Source organism: Symphodus melops (genome assembly GCF_947650265.1).
Source record: "Symphodus melops genome assembly, chromosome: 11".
NCBI classification, from domain to species: Eukaryota; Metazoa; Chordata; class Actinopteri; order Labriformes; family Labridae; genus Symphodus; species Symphodus melops.
The window spans coordinates 16,192,936-16,209,616 of NC_136701.1; the positions used below are offsets into that span (position 1 = coordinate 16,192,936).

At 40.0% G+C, this 16,681-nt stretch overlaps 1 protein-coding gene across 1 annotated transcript in view; it reads left to right on the top strand.

The window, feature by feature from the left end:
• stk32a (serine/threonine kinase 32A) overlaps nucleotides 1-16,416 on the top strand; it is a 64,082-nt gene extending 47,666 nt beyond the window's left edge. Inside the window, exons 10-13 of the mRNA XM_079356385.1 lie at nucleotides 2,407-2,532; nucleotides 5,771-5,899; nucleotides 13,926-13,990; nucleotides 14,962-16,416. Of these exons, the coding sequence (XP_079212511.1) occupies nucleotides 2,407-2,532; nucleotides 5,771-5,899; nucleotides 13,926-13,990; nucleotides 14,962-15,079 (438 nt within the window). The 3' untranslated portion in view covers nucleotides 15,080-16,416. The remainder of the gene's footprint in view (nucleotides 1-2,406; nucleotides 2,533-5,770; nucleotides 5,900-13,925; nucleotides 13,991-14,961) is intronic.
• The last annotated feature ends 265 nt before the right edge of the window (nucleotides 16,417-16,681 follow it).

The following is a 16,681-nucleotide window of genomic DNA, read 5'->3' on the forward strand; positions in this document are numbered from 1 at the left end:
CATGATAGGGGTATGAATTTATCTCACGTGATCTCATGATTGCTATCCCCTCAAAACATAAAATATACAGAGAGGTGGGGGGAAAGGAAAGGTAATAGTGGGAGGAGTGCGTTTGAGGAATCTGATATTAACAAGAGGACACAGGGTGTTATTAGCTATGTGTGCAACACAGTATGCATACACTGCAAGTACTGTATACTTTGACAGCAAGGAGGCAGACTATACCCAATATCCCATCATGACATAAAGTTAATTCTCTACGTCGCCCAATTTCAAGGCCAGATGTATGACCATTTTTGAAGATTATTTTAAACATTTTAATCTAAAAACCTTGCGCCTTTTAAACACCAGAAATATCTTCCTCAGATTACGTCTGTTCTCTTCCAGGCACACTGACTGACTGACTTCAGATTCATTCTCCTTTCATGATTGAATAGTGTCCACGTGTGCGCACCCTTCCTCGCTTCGGCTTGAGGATTTGTGGTCAAAGGTTACAAAGGTTGTACCCTATCCACATCTACATGCTGTATTAGCCAGCACAAGGAAAGGAAGTGAGATTTCAAAGAAGTTAAAGGCAGCGTAGGTTATTTACAGTTAAAAAATAAAAAAAAATAGCATGATTTTGAAAGTAGCATTTGCTCCGTGCTCCATCTTCACTCACCCTCTGTGATGCCTTAAAAGCCCCGCCCCTCACTTACATGCACTTGCGCCATTGGACCAGAAGCAGTTGAGGCTTAATTGGTTCATAAAATGTGTACCGAGTGCCGACATTGGTCAAAGTTTTTATGCGTTTACAACTGCTACAGACGACAGATTTTTTTCATTTCTTTTTCAGAGCACGTGAATTATTAATTACTGTCAGGACAATTTTAACCAAACTCTTAAAAAGTGTATCTGGAGAACATGACCAACCCTGCCTTTAATGTCGCGCACATTTAGCTTAGCCATAAATCCTCAGAGCTTTGTTAAAAAAATAAAAAATCCTTCAGTTTTGCCAATGATGTATTCTATGTAAGCTAAAGTCATACAATGCTACCATTAGTTTAAAGTTGTTTAACATGTATTGCATCTGTTTGTGGTTATTCTCTTCAGTATTTCAAGTGAACATGCCCCACAGGTTTTAAATACTGTTCATGTCACCTCTGTCAAGTGGTTGTGAATAAGAGTGTCACATCATACAACAGATTTGTTTTCGGTCAAGAACATTTGGTCATTTATTGAAACCTTGCAGTATCATATTCTCACATTAGACGACTACTCTAACAATATCACGCCATGTATATGAGCATACTGTCGTGAATTGTTTTTCACGTTGACAGGAGCTGTCATGAATACTGAACAGAAAAGAGTGAACTCTTTTATGGTGCCCTTTTTTTTTTTTTGAGGAGATAGTGTAGATTTCGCTTTTGGGCTTGAATTATTTAATCCCTGTGGGAAAACAATTAGCAGGCCTGAGAAAACAGGACCTCACTCGAGCTAACAAGGTGTGTACTCAGAATTCTAATAAGGGGATCAGATTCATTGTTGCAACCCCCACTTGGTACACTATTGGTTTATCTGCTTATGAATATCTGAGAGCATGCAGTGCAACTTCGGAATCAAAATAACAGTCCAATTGGTATTCCAAAAGAGGAATATGTGTTTTTGGAACAACAGACGCAGAGTACAAGGTGAAGGGGTTGAAGGTAAATAAAGTGAAGGAAAGTAACTCACTCAGGGCAGCTCAAAGCTCGGCACTCACATCAAAACTATTCTTTGTCATTTGATGTGGTGGGCATGTTGTAAAATCTTTAAGATACACAATAAAAATCCCAAATCTGTTCTTATTGCGTTGTTATGCTGCTGGCGATGCTGTTTGCTGTAGCGTTTGGTTTTGTCACGGCAGCCATCCACTGCAGTCTAACTGTTGCATTGCTGCGTGCTCAGACTCTACGAACCTCATTGGCATTCTGGTCGCACATGTGACTGTGTGTATGTGGGAGGGACCAGGAGGGCGTGTGTGTGTGTGTGTGTGTAAAAGTGTATAAGTGAGTGAGACAGGGGTGTACAGAAAGTGAGAGTATAGTCGAGGAATTCCAATCGCAATATATTTGTCCTTCATCCTTCACAGCCTCTTGAATTCTCCTCATCACCACTTGCTCCCGATGTGTATTTATCACATTTTCATCTCACTTTCTCCTGCGACTTCATCCTCTAATGTCCTTTCCCAAAATATTTTTTTTACCCCAACCTCCTCTTTTGCCCCAGTATCCTCATTCTCAGACGGATGGATCCTGTAGGGCAACAATGTCCTCTCAGGGGTCTCAGTGGGATTCCTGCCTGTAACTTTTCTATCCATGTCACCCCACATGGATAAATGTTCTTACTCTAATCCTTTTTTTTTCTTCTTTTTTTTGTCTTCTTCAGTTGCTGTGTATAGATGTCCAGAAGCGCATTTCCTGTCTAGCTGAGCTCCAGGATCTTGACTACATGTCAGATGTCAACTGGGACGCTGTGCTCAGCAAACTGCTTCCTCCAGGCTTTATTCCCAATGTGAGTACACAGAAGGAACTAAAGGCTACCGCAGTAAGATGCCCATAAAAGGCTCAAGTCTAAGCAGAAAACATATCAGACAGATGCCACATTTTAAACAAGGTTCCATCTTTTATATTACGTAAGCTCTTTTTTTTTTTTATTAAACAAAAACAAAAAAATCCCTGGAACGTCTCCTTCTTTTTAGCCTTCTCCCAAATGTATTCCCGTACCAGTATTTCCCGAAGGCAGTGAAAAAAAACAGACATAGCCAGAACTCCCCACCCTTTATCTTATCTTTCCGAGCTGTCGACACCACCCCCTGCTGGGCTGTGCTGGGTCTCCCACTGAGTGTATCGACTTAAGAAAAAATAAGCAGCTCATGTGTGTTAATGGAACTTATTAGGCACAGACAAAGGCAGAAAAGGCCACTGCATGGAGACCTGCAGCACCACAGGTGGTCCCTGGATCATTGTTATGAGTTTGGTGATGCATGTAGTAATTATTTAAGTAGAAAAGTGGAGCTGGATATATATATTGCAGATATATATATTGCAGTATAATATATTTTAACAAGCTTTTAGTCAGGATGTTCCTAGCAACTTGTTTCCTAGTTAGTTAAATGGAAATTTAAATACAGATTGACCGACAAGTCTAAATGTAAGAAATTATTATATAGCACTTCAAAGTCAGCACAGTTTATTCAAAGTTATCTGTGGGTAAACAATGTCATTTGGTGTTGCGCTGTGGCTAATGTTAGCGCTGCTACAGTATCAGCTCCGCCTTGCAAATTAACATCCAGTCTGTTTGCTTCAGTGGATGTGCCACTTTAACCGCATACAGCCTACGAACTTTTTTAATCATAATTTTGCCAAATCAAAATACGACCTGGCATGCTGCTCGTATCTGTTGACTGTGCTTGTTTACATCGAGGCAGTAGAGCCAGAGGAGAGAGACCGCACCTAGCGAGTGGCTGGTGGCCGTGTTGAAGTTTGAGCGAAAACATTTGACCAGCATTGTCGGCTAACTCACACAAACATTTATGATTCGACTAGTAATTCTCGTGTCACCTAGCAAGAACTACCATTTAACCTTTTAAGTCAGCTGGTTGTGCTTATGCAAGTAGCATCAGGGAATGGCTTTCATTCAGCTGAAAAGTGGCGTCTTTACAGTTAAAATGTAGTTTGTTCCATATCGGCAGTATAAATCCTCAGCTGATGTCATTTGTATATAAAAGCGTTTGGAACCGCACTGTTATGCAGTTAGAGTAGTGCATCCTTTTTGCGTCATATCAGTGAGCCTAAAGGCATTCAGTTAGTGATGGATGTAATCTGGCATCCCTTCCATTCTCCATCCTCTCATTTTGACCTGTTTATTTGGGGGGAAATTAAGACTTTAAGTTTCAGAAGATCACTCAGTCAATACAGTGAAAGAATAATGATGACTCGGCATCTAAGGACAATAGATTTTGTTTATGCGTCTACATAAAACCCTGCAAAGTCTGCCTTCCTGGTTTTACAGTGTGTTATAATGAAACTGAATAGTCCTATTTATCACAGATTCAATGAAATCAGTACATTCACTTGACTTCTGTTTGGCCAAATGCTGATGATTCAATCTATATCCTTCTGTGGTCGTGTCTCAGTACAAACAGATCAAGCAAACAGAGCAATCTTCTTACAGACTACTCAAAGATTGAGGAAAAAGAAGAAAATGTTGCATGTATACAGTCTTTGCACAGTGCAATGGTCGCAGGGTATAAATGTCACCACCCCCTCCCACTTAGTAGGACATGCAACAGCTGTTTACATGCACAGCACTCAACCTGGACTATTAAAAAAAACTCATCAGATATCAGATACTTGCAGCATGCAAATCCATTCATTGGACAGGGTAGATCCCAAGTCTTCCTGCATGAGCTATCAAACCCCTGCAGATGATCTGAAACACTGCAGTGCGACTGGTCAAAACCAGAACCGCACATAACTTGTACATCTGCCGCCATTCGTTCCCAGTTACCGCTCGTATTCAATTCAAAACACCACTGCACGCTTACAGAACAGCGACAAAAAACGGCTCCTCCTTACTTAAATTCTCTAATCCTGGCCTACACTCCCTCCAACTAAGCCCTGCCATTGAAAGGCATCTGTAAGACTAAGAAAGCAACATGTTGTCTCCCTTTTCAGTCTTAGTAAAGAACTAAATTATATACATGTAGCCGTCTCTGTTGTTTCTTCATATCAAGGCAACAACAAAATAATACAAAACTGTTAACGTACAATATTGTATGTGCAAGTTAACAACACCTATAAGCCAGAACTGCATAAATGCAGATGGAAAACACACACACAAGTGACTAGAGGACTCCATGAGTTAATCTAATTCTCAGTCTATAACGCCTGCAGAGCAGCGGGTATCCCCCAGGGGCCAGGCTGGCACAGCAGAGGAAAAACACGGAGGATCGATGGGGAATTGACAGTGTCTCTCAATCTAATTATAGGCCGATCCTCTTCCTTTAGTCCCTTACAGACAGGACGATCTCACCAATTATGTTTTGTTTCCCAACTTCCCAGAGTTCACCCTGCTGTGTCGCTTGTTTGTTTGATGCTGTTTGAGCCTCGATCTTTCCTGTTGAAGTGTGGATTTCATCACTCTGTATGGTGGAGCTGTATAAACATCAAAATGGTTGGTAGTTGGATGCAGAGGGATTTGTATTTATCCCAGTTGATGTTAACATCTCAAACATTCCCTACATTGGTGCATGATTCACACCACTTCAACATGAAGGTAAACTTTGAGATGGACAAAACAAGCGTGAAAAAAAGATGACTCATGCAGTCCATAATGACTTACAGTATGTTCTCGTAATGTCAAAAAAAAAAAAAAAGTACAGATAAACAATTGTGCAAAACAATGCCGAAGGGAACTTTCAACATGACAACCCTGGTGATGTCCTGGCTCTTGTTGCCCATCGGTTGAGTTGTGTAGACCAATAGGGCCACGTTGTCAGGTAATCATAACTGGTGTTGTCAATATCTGGAGATTGCATTAATGGAGCCTCTTTTGAAGGCGGCAGTGCTGTTTTGGTTGCAGTGTCAACAATGTGTCATAGAGCTTGTCCTTTCATTGGGGCACATCTTGTGTTTATTTCAAAATTGCTATTTGGTAAAATGTTACCATCAAATATAACAAATGGACTCTCAAAAGATAAATGGTTTGTCTCTTAAATGTATGCATGAATGTTTCTCTTTGTCCGCAGAGGCGAAGACTAAACTGTGACCCGACATTTGAGCTGGAAGAAATGATCCTGGAGTCTAAACCCCTTCACAAGAAGAAGAAACGGCTAGCAAGGAAAACCAAGGACCAGGGATCTGATGGCTCCCCACAGGTACGGCTTTTAAATGGAATGAAATAAACTACAATAATTACACATCAAGATGGATAAAGACTTTGGTTAAAAAAAAAGAGACACCTGCAACTTGAATCCATCACAAAAGGATTTCTGTTTGAGAGACGAAACGTGAATCTCAGCCCATTTTTAGTTTGCTTTATCCTGGCTCCAGTGCATCACAATTCTCTTCGAAGGTGTTGTTCTCAGTGTTCATCATTATTCATTAAAGAAAGCTGACCGCTGCTACCATTTGGCCCAGTTACAGTTGACAAGTTACTCCTTAGTTTGTCTTTTAAGTGTGTCTGGAGCGCTATTAAGAATATTGAGTACACATTTTAGAGCTCTGTCCTCGCTCACCTTCATCAGAACAAATGGCCCGTCTGACTGCTAAGCGTATTGGGGGAAGGCAATGAATGCAATCACCTCACTCTTGTTTTTTCAGTCCTTTACTCTGTCCACATAAATCATCTGTTGTCCTCTGGGTGTTTATACCAAAACAGAGTGAAAAGCTCTGAAAGGTTAATTTGATCACTCAGCTAAATGAGAGACGTGGGAGAAATACGAGCACATATAGATTACACATGCATAAACACATCCATATAAAACATTCTATTTGTGACTTGCTGCAGCAGTCAGTGGGACCTAGACAGACAGGGTAGTCTTTTTTTGTTTTTTAAGATTTGCTAAAACAAAAACTCAACTCTGTTGCGTTTCCTTGCATGTAAAGTACAAAGTATGACCTCTGCTGCCGTCAGCTTGAAGGAAAACATATGACAAGGAAAGTTGCGAAAATGTGTTTGTGGAAAGGCTTCCTCATTTGGGCACTTTGAAATATTTTAAATTATTGAGATAAACACTTGTTATTCTTTTTTGAGAGCCGCTGCATTCGTGTTTGGGTGTGGAATTTTACGAAAGAGGTCTATGTGGATTAAAGGCACAATATAATATATATATAAATAAATATATATATATAAATATATAATAATAAATTCCACCACCAGGGGGCTCTTAATCGCAACAAAAGATGATGTTGAGGCTGGCGGGGAATCATTGGATGGGATTTCTCTGGCTTTGATAACTGTTGGAAATATATTAGTTAATGTAAGTACTCAACAAAATCATGTGTTTAGTCATTTTCTAAATGAGATATTTTAACGTGAACATTTGCATCGATTCCACATATCGAACGTTTAAGTTACCGACTTTTATCATGTGAAATTGTGAGCATTTTTTTATGCACATTTCTTAGTTTCCTATGATTTTTCTGACATGCTGTTTTCTTTTTTTTTTAAATCAATGTTTGTAGGTTTTGGGTTAAAATGTTTATATATTGGGTTAAAAATTAGGGCGAGACATCTTTGCCTTCAGGAAAATCTTGTGACATCTCACAGGAAAAAAGTTCTTGCACTTCTGCTGCCTAACCTCATCCCTGTCTCTAGGACTTCACATGGATGGCCCTAAGTATAGTCATTATGCTTTCTCAGAAGTTACACAATATACTGTAGCTGTTTAAAGGTCTGCAGTCGCTCTTAAATATAAGCAAACAAATAAATAAACAGCTCTGCTAGAAAGCCTGAAGTGAGCATAAAATAACTATTGTTTTATTTTTATGCGAAGGAATGACTTGCAGACTATCTGGAGATGTTTTATGGTACCTTTTAAAAACCACAAAGTCAGATCCACTACACCGGGAACTGTTGGTGACACATACACAGCTTTTCATAAATTTGCCCCTTACTGTAAAGCTAAAGTGACAAAATCATGTTGGTTTCACTGTGTCAGTCCTGATTCTCTGCCACTGTATCAGAGCAGCAGAGATACAATGAAAGATCAAACTATTATTTAAGCATTCAACACCAAAACAATTTTCTGCTAGTTTTTTACTGCCACAGGAGTGGTTACATTAAGTACCTTTCAGCAGTAAGTCAGCACTGTTTATCTGCAAACGTGTACTTAGAGTAGAGCAGTAAATTGATTAGCGCAATGGGGTGAGTGCCACACTGTATTCTGGGCTCCTGTCCAGTTTTTTAAATCTTAAGACATCCCGCTGAGACAGTAAAAGCTCAGAGATCCTGCACTGAACACTGAGCTAAAATCAAATGGCTTCTTTTATTAGCCTGCTTTCATCAGTAAGCTAAAACTTGCACTGCACAAAGTGTTCACACACACACACACACACACACACACAACCAGGCCTATTGCGCACACGAAACACAAGCCCATTTCATTAGACAGTCAACAAGTTTGGAACCTCTCCCACTCTTTGCACATTAAAAGTGTTCACGTGACTCTTTCTAGAAGGGGAAGCAATTTGTGTGGCGTAGAATTCCCATACCTTACCGGCCTTCAATAAGAAGTCACAGCTGGCCCGAAGTGCGCCATGCTTTGTGAAAGCTGACAGCTGCTTGTGGAAACCTGCCTGTGTGAATATATGAGTGATTTTTCACCGCGCAGCCCGACAACATTCGTCATCCGCCGGCCCGTTCAGACAAAGAGTCCTATTCTAATAGAGTAATGATAGCAGCCTTTCAGGGAAACATTTGTTATGTTTATGGCATGAGAGGAAGTGAAGGTACTAGACATAAGGGAAACCAGCGGTAAATCTTTCAAACGGAAAGGATCACTTGTGTTAAAAAAATGTCTGATTAGATCACCCACTTATACTGGTGCTTGTTGGCAGGTCTTCACAAAGATTGAGAATACGGTTTGGGGAAAAAAATCTTTAAACTATTTGCTGACGAGGAGTATGGTAAGATTGTGACGCATTAAGTTATGGTTTAAAACCGATCATTACTTCCTCTCTTTGCAAGAGTCCGGGTAGATTTTTCAACCCATTCTTGATTTGACTAAAACCTGACAGATTTGTATAAAAAAAAAACACTTTTCTGTTATCGGATTCATGATTGCTTCTTAACATTTGCTCCAGGTCTGCTATTTGTCTTACTTCATTGGTTTTCCGGATTGTTTTTGTATCCTCTATTTATTTACCCATCCTGCTCTAACATACTATTTTCTCTTTCAACATTAACTATAGTGAGTGGTATCCAGACATTCAGCTAAGAAAACCCTTCTCTCCTCATTAGCAAAGGAAGTTTTATTATCCAAAAGATCGACCGTTGGTCTCAAATACCAACTTCCAAAAACATCTTTTTCTTTCCCAGTCATTTGATTAACATGTTTGGATTCATGTCTTCTCTATCAGAAAGAAAACTGCTTTACTGTCTGTAAATATGTTTGTGCAAAGCTTTTCCAAAACCATTTACCATATGCCTCTGAGGCCACTTGTGATGGATGCATGAAGGAGAGAGTCTCAGAAAGAGGTTGATGTATGCGAGAGTGAGAGAGAGAGGTCTGTGCAGCATTTCTGAATTCGATCAATATGAAATGAAAAAAGCTAGTTGCACTAATGTCTGTCCCATCCCAGCTTCTTACTCATTACCCTGAGGCTGCTCTGTATTTTCTTTGCGTATTTCTCCTGTCCCTCCTCATTCCTTTTTCCTCTCTGACCTTATTTCTCCTTCTTTATCCTCAAAGTCCTTCCCCTATTTTGCATTTGTCACCCCCACCCAACCACCATCCAGCCTAAGTCCCCATCCTCACTCATTTCTCTAGCTCCTCTTTTATCTCTGCCTCCCTGTCGCTCATAATGTAGCATAAAATGGGCTCAATTAAATCACAGATAATGTAGAGCAGAACATTTCACTTGTGCTGTGTGAACAATACAAATTGGCAGACTTCTTCACACACACACACACACACACACACACACACACACACACACACACACACACACACACATCACTCAAAACTGTTAACAGAGACGAGTACAGAATAGTCGATGTATGCACATGCATGAGTCTCTCTATATACGGTTATAAATTAAACATAAAAAAGGAAACACTGTTAAGCATTAAGATATTGTAGGACAGTTTTTGTTCTGAATTGCTACTCAGTAGATTTTAGGGCTGGTAAAATTAACAATTCATCAATGCACTCAAATTATTTTTCCCCCAATTCATAATCTATTCAGGGAAATCCTTTGATTGTAATGACACCCCACTCCAGGGGGCACTGTGGGTCCTGCTGTAGTTCCGCACACGGTACTTTTATTCTTTATTAAAAAATAACGCAATGATAAAATACAATTTTGAGTCAGTTTTTCCTAAACTAATATGAATAATACTCACATCATGATTGAACAAAAATCAGAAAGTACTGTAATTAGTAACCTGGGCATTTCTGTCATTATTAGGTCGATATCGAAGGATATTGATCAATATCGAATTAGTATCGAATCATGACCCTAAGAATTGTGAGGTTGTGGACAATACCCAGCTCTAGTATAATATTACATTTCTGCTTGCACAAATGACTGAAATAACTGAATTTCACATCAATTTAGAACACTCAAGAGGATCATACCAAAACAAAAGCATGACAGTATTATTTGCTCTTTAAAAGTTGCAGCAGAGTAATTGTTGGTGGTAGTTATAGAGTATTGCCTTGCTGGCAGGTGGTTGCTTTGTAACCCCCAGAGTGGTGCTTTACCGAGTATCCACCTGACTGTTTCACTAAACAAGGAATCCCCATCAGAGCCCATTTTTACAGAAAAAATGATCATGCCTACAGTCTGCTACTAAAACTTGTCTTCTCTCTATAGCTCATTTGTACTGTAAGTAGAACTCTGTACAGGGGCTTTATACAACTAATTTATTTTCATTACATTGGGACAAAGAGTTATGCATCATTAGGTAATAAGGGCGTGGCAGATATGACAGGGAGATGGATCCTGTGGCTGTTTGAGAGGCTCAAACCTCCCCGTGGTTACAGGTTTCTAGACTGACCGATAAGCCTAATCATGAAGAGAAATGAGTCATGTCATATGTACTTAACACTGTCATCATATTGAGAGTCCTAAAGGATTGTAGCATTGTTTCTGGATTGTCAGGCAGGGTGTGGTTTGATACTTTGTAGTCTCTCATAGTACATTAGTCAAAGCAGTGATGTGAAATAAAAGTATTAAACGCACTAAAGCACTAAAAAGAAGAAAACTCAAATCACTTCAAATCACACAAAAAGGGAAATGAGGGAAGTTTTGAGCTTCACATTTGACAGAGTTTTATGACAGGATTGAGCTTTGTTAGTGTCACTCTCCTAAAGAAAAATGGAAATTTGATTTCAAAAAGTTAGTTGTGATGCATTGAAGTGTTTGGAAACAAAAGTAATAAATATTAGACTCGTGTAAAGCAATGGTGGACGGTGGAGGACACAGAGGGCAGCATGTGGACCGCAGGGGTACAGCTCCGGGTTTGCCACTAATTAAAAGAGAAGAAGCAGAAGCCGTCTGCAGTTTAGAACAGAAATATGATCACAAGCAGTGAAACAGTTGAAGCCCAGAAAGTACAACTTGTTCTTCATAGATTTTTACATTAAACAACAATTTTCTTCAGGAATATATATATATATATTATTTTTTTTGATCATTTAAATGTAAACTGATTTGTACTTCTTTCAGGCTATATTTAAGCAGTGAAATTTAATTAATATATAATAAATGAAAAAGGTTTTACTCAGCTTCAGACGCACAGTAAGACTGGATCAGGACAATGAGAAATGTCCCTGCCAGGCTCCCGTCCAGTAGAGCACTCCCTGTTGGTTTGACTCATTAAGGAAAGTTTAATCTGGCAGTTGGAGCAATTAGCTTCTGAACTGTCTTTTTAACAGTGTCAAGTAAAGAGAGAGAGAGAGAGAGAGAGAGAGCAGTCGTGAAAGAGAGAGAGAAATATGCGCTGAGGTGTTTACAGCTAACACATTGTTACCGTTCTTCCATCCCTTCTTCCACCCATCCTTCCTTACTTATTTTCAAAAGGGCAGAAGCTACTTCCTTTTAAATTACAATGATCAAGAGAGGACATCAAAAAGATGTGAAAGTTATTGAATCAGAACAAAATGGTACATCAGCACTAAGAAAGCCTGGTTGACTCACCAGGAGAGAAAGTCCAGACAGAGGACATTTTTTCAATTCTTATGAAAGTCAATTCAGTGTGTTTTGTAATTTTCTTAAGGCTCCTGTTTTCATTTTGGGCGACATCTAGCTGTTTGAGACGCTTTCTCCAAAGTCCCTTTGACCCCCTCACAAATTACCTTTATGATTTCAGTGTGCCAAGTTAGGGGAGGAAACCTGAAGTTGCACGAACAGTGACATAACTCCCCAGATAGATGTGTGTATTAGCTCTTGGATGAAGTGATCAGAAGGGGGTATGGACATATTTTACGACAGCACGACGACTCGTGTTGTGTGCAGGTGAAAGCTTATAGGTTATAGCATTGTGTTCCACTACAACGTATACAATCCAGTGAAGCCATGCTATTCAAACATAGCTAAGGGCTAAACCTCTAAATGATTACTTTTTTAAAAACTGTTTTAGAATTCTAAAAGACAAAACATCCTTTGTATACCCTTAAAATAACTTTACTGTATTTTATTGTGACCAAAAACGCGAGGCGAACCTGAGGAAGCTACAGGCACCAATCACCATATTTTAACTTTAAAAGCAAAGTCTTTAAATGACGACATAAAAAGAGAAGAGAAACCTCAAATGTACGTCGGCATTAAATTGTTCACAGGTAAAGGTTATATGAAGGTTATTTGAGGTCTCGTCATTCCTTGTAAAATCTGATAATGTGTCATCCTGACAGCATGAGAGCGAAGCTTCGTCATAATGGGTTTCTTATCAGTCACATTTGGTCTTTATGAAATCCATCACGGATGTTTGACAGATGGCACACAGTAGCACTGCTCTGTCTTTGTCTGCTGATATGATGCTTAGTCCTTTTTGGGTAACATGCATTATCGAGCCACACACGAGGACACCTTATTCTCACGTGTGTCTGTCTTGTGACGCTGTGGTTCGACTGCCTCCATGGTAATTGGCCATTTTCTCGCTGTGATACTGCTGTGACTGAATCCTTTCACCTAAATCCTCCAAAAAAACTAAACTTTCACTTAAAATTAGCATAAATGCTAATCATAGACCTCTTCCTTCTGTTGCTATCTTATGCATGCATGGATAACTACCAACACAATGCACATTGTCACCTTGTGTTCCTTCCCTTCATCATTTAATATGCATATACACAGCTCCCTCTCGTCTCTCTCTTTCCCTCTATTTTCCTGCTCTCATTTAGTCGATGGCTTTTTTTTGTGTGTGCCAGTGGCTGTTCCCCTGCTGTGACAGCACCTGTACATAGCCTCTCTGCTGGGCCGTGTGACTGACAGCTCTGGGCAGGGAGTCAGCCACTTTTACCCTGAGGAGGCATCCAGGAGCCTGCGTGTGTTTGGAGTTTTAAGAGCTGATCTGACTGGAGGGTTGTGCTGGGAAGCAGCATGTCCCCCCAAACTTTGCGTTGTGTTATTTCACGTGTGGCTGTCCTTGACGATGTGGAGCTTCGCCGCAAGAGTCTGAGCAATATTTTCGCGGACCGAAGGGGATTATATCTTTTGAGAGTTTTAACGCTGTTTAAATGTGGGTGTTGTGTGTGCACATATGCACGATGGTAAACATTGGTTGTTCTTGGAAACACAAGAAAATTAACTCGCATGTTCTCGGCTGTCTGCTAGTTGGACGCACACAAAGACGGACACAGAGCACCGTGTCGTAATCACGATGTACATATGATCGCTCTCTTCGCTGCCTCCTTGAGAGAGTGAGAAAGCACCTTTCTACTTGTACTGGCACTACAGTGGTTGTTGCGACAACAGCCTGGCCCAGCAGAGCCAAGTGAGAGGGTGTTTAAAGGGGCAAAAATATGTCTGAGTATACGGAGCAGGTGGAGACATCAGAGCACAAGTGTCCACTAAAGAACATGATCCGAGGGAAGAAATGTGTGTACTGCTTTTTGTTTGAAAGTTATTTTTTCAGAATAAAAGGACATATGATTAATCAAAATTGCCTTTACAGAAATGTCAGCGGTTGCGTTTTTCTTTTTTTTACGTTGCTGTTAACGTCCGTCTCTCTTCCAGAATGGTCAGCTGCAGCAGCGTTTGGATAACGTCCAGAGAGACTTCATCGTCTTCAATAGAGAAAAGTAAGGAATCCTTTCATTACCTGCCCTCCAGACTCAGCAACAAATAATTCTATAAAAATTGTGGCGGATTCTTTGTAGCGACAGTATGAACTTTGAAGGAACATCACAACTGTCAGTGCTGAGAAACATTTCAACATGCTTTGGCTCAAAAGAACAGTCTACAAAATATTGAACATATACTTTGAGCACTCTACTGGTGTTTTGTAGACTTTTTTTTGTTCGTTTCCATTGCTGGCTTGTGTAGGACAGCATGTAGGAAAGGACAGTATCCATCTATTTATGACTAAAGATATGGCCTTCTGTGGGTGTAGCATTAAAGCAAATGAATAGCGATTGGCAGAGGTAGCATCCCCCAAAACTACCAAGATCCTGTTTATGAAAATGAGTCACTCATGGAAGTTCATCCAAAAATGAGTACATTAAAGGCAAGTCATGGTTAACATAGACCACTGATTTGCATTAGCACATTATAAAATAGGTGTTAATGTTAACTCATGCAACGGGGAGCCAGGAACGAAAATAAAGCAGAAGAAAAAAAAGCAGAAAAACACAAAATTAAGGCCGATGGCAACCTTTTGCTGGCTGTCTCCATCATTCTTTAGCTTAGCATTTAGCACTAGACAGAAGGCATGTCAGTACACTAGTGTTTCAAATAGTTTGAGAAGTTGTCATGTGAATTTTTAATTGTAATAAAATAATATTATAATAAGTAAGACATTATAAAGTATTGGGTACAGATCACCATGGACGGAATAGAAGGAAGCTCCGTCCACGTGAACACAGAGCTGAAATCAACAGATGCAGACTTTGGGCATCATTTGTTTCAAGAGAACTCGAGCAGAATGTGAGAAAAAAAAAAATCTCTGATGAGGACTATGATTGATTCTGTTTCTAATCGAGCCGTCTTCTCATGCTCTTTCAGGTGCTGGCATCTGTTCTGATACTAATATGAGGTGTTCTTTACTCAACAGGTCTAAGAAAGCAGTGGTGGACTCAGAGTCCTCGGAACTGTCCACGAGTGAGAAGAACAAGGCAATAGAGGACGGCCAGAACAACAATGTTGAACCTTCTGCCTTCTTATCAGGATAGTCCTCCTGACCCGCCTCCCCCCCTCTAAGCCCTGTATCACTTGCACCTTTCCACAGCTTGTAGATCTGACATTAACACGCAGGCACTTCCTGTTTCATCAGCACAGGCACTCAGAATCAGTCTTCAGTGTTCATGCTTCACGCTACCATCTATACAAACACAAATACATGATGTGCTTGTGCTTCACTGTCCACAAAACCCCCCCCCCCCGACATTACGAGAAGCTGCAGAACTCCAGGAGAGATACAGTATGGACTCCTAAAAGCAACAGCCCAGCTTTCTGCTTTCTTGCCATCACGAACATACTCATCACTCCTGGACATCGCTCTGGTGCTCTTAAGTCTGGTTGACCTACAAAAAAAAACAAAAAAATGGGGGACAACATGCAGACCTGAAGAGGAGGACACTCCCTTGCCAATAAAGAAACAAGGCCACCCCTGCCCCGCTCGAGCAGGAAATCCACTCTGATGTGGTCATCTAATGCTGGAAGCTGGATGTGCTGCTGCTGCCGCTGCTGCTGCTTTGGACGGGACACTCAGATTGAAATCTCAGCTAGCTTGGCCTTCCTGGAGAATTATTTAAACGCAACAATGTTTTTTTTTTGTTTTTTTGTTTTGTTTACAGCACTACAGGAGCAAGTATGAATACAACAAATGGATTGTTTTGTCCTGTGTGGTTTGACCAGAGGTTTGGAGCATGACACTAAAGAGTACAAAACATTCAAATGGAGAGGTAAAAAGACAGCAACCACAGATTCCTCCAGCATTTAAAACACAGAGATGAACTGTAGGCTTGAGCATGAATGAACTCACTTTATAATAGCGGCAGATACTTGGTTGCAATGGCCATTATGCACACTGTAGCTTTGCTAGTCAATTTAACAGAGAGTAGGATTACTTTAGTGGATGCGATGGCCAGGCTGCATCAGCTGCTGATAGAAGCAAAACGTTTCCTTCATTTGTGTATGCTTTAAGTGACCACTGAGCCAAAACAACATTTTTAAATGCAGTTAAAAGTAACGGTTCAAATATTAAGCTTTATGATCTATTCTTTACCTTCTGTGTTTCTATGGCGATGCTTGTTTAAGGTTAAAAAAAAATTAAGTAGATAAATGCTGTTTAATAAACACTGACTATTCAGATTAACTTCTGCCTTTAAAAAATGGCGTCTTGAAATCAACGTTTATACCAACAAAAACATCGATAAATTGTACGTGGCAGATGTTATATGGTCTGCACTGAACCTTGCTTTGCACATGCTTCTTCATCTACTGTAGCATTTATGCACAGACAGACAAAAAAAATCTAAAACTGTGAGTGAATACATGTTCCCTTAGAGATTTTTTTTTTCGAGGCAAGGATTTCGTGAGTTCCAGATAAGAGACATTTATTTATTCACCATCTCGTTCAAATTTAACTTTTATTCATTGATTTAGACGTTCTTTTTTAGGGATGTAACGATTCACTAGACTCACAATACGATTCTCTCACGATTTGTCTTACAAAAGGAGACTTTAGACAAATTAGGAGTGAAAAAGATTCCATAACCCTTCATAGACCTCAACATTTTTTTTCCATGTAGAAAAATGTACAAAGTTACCAT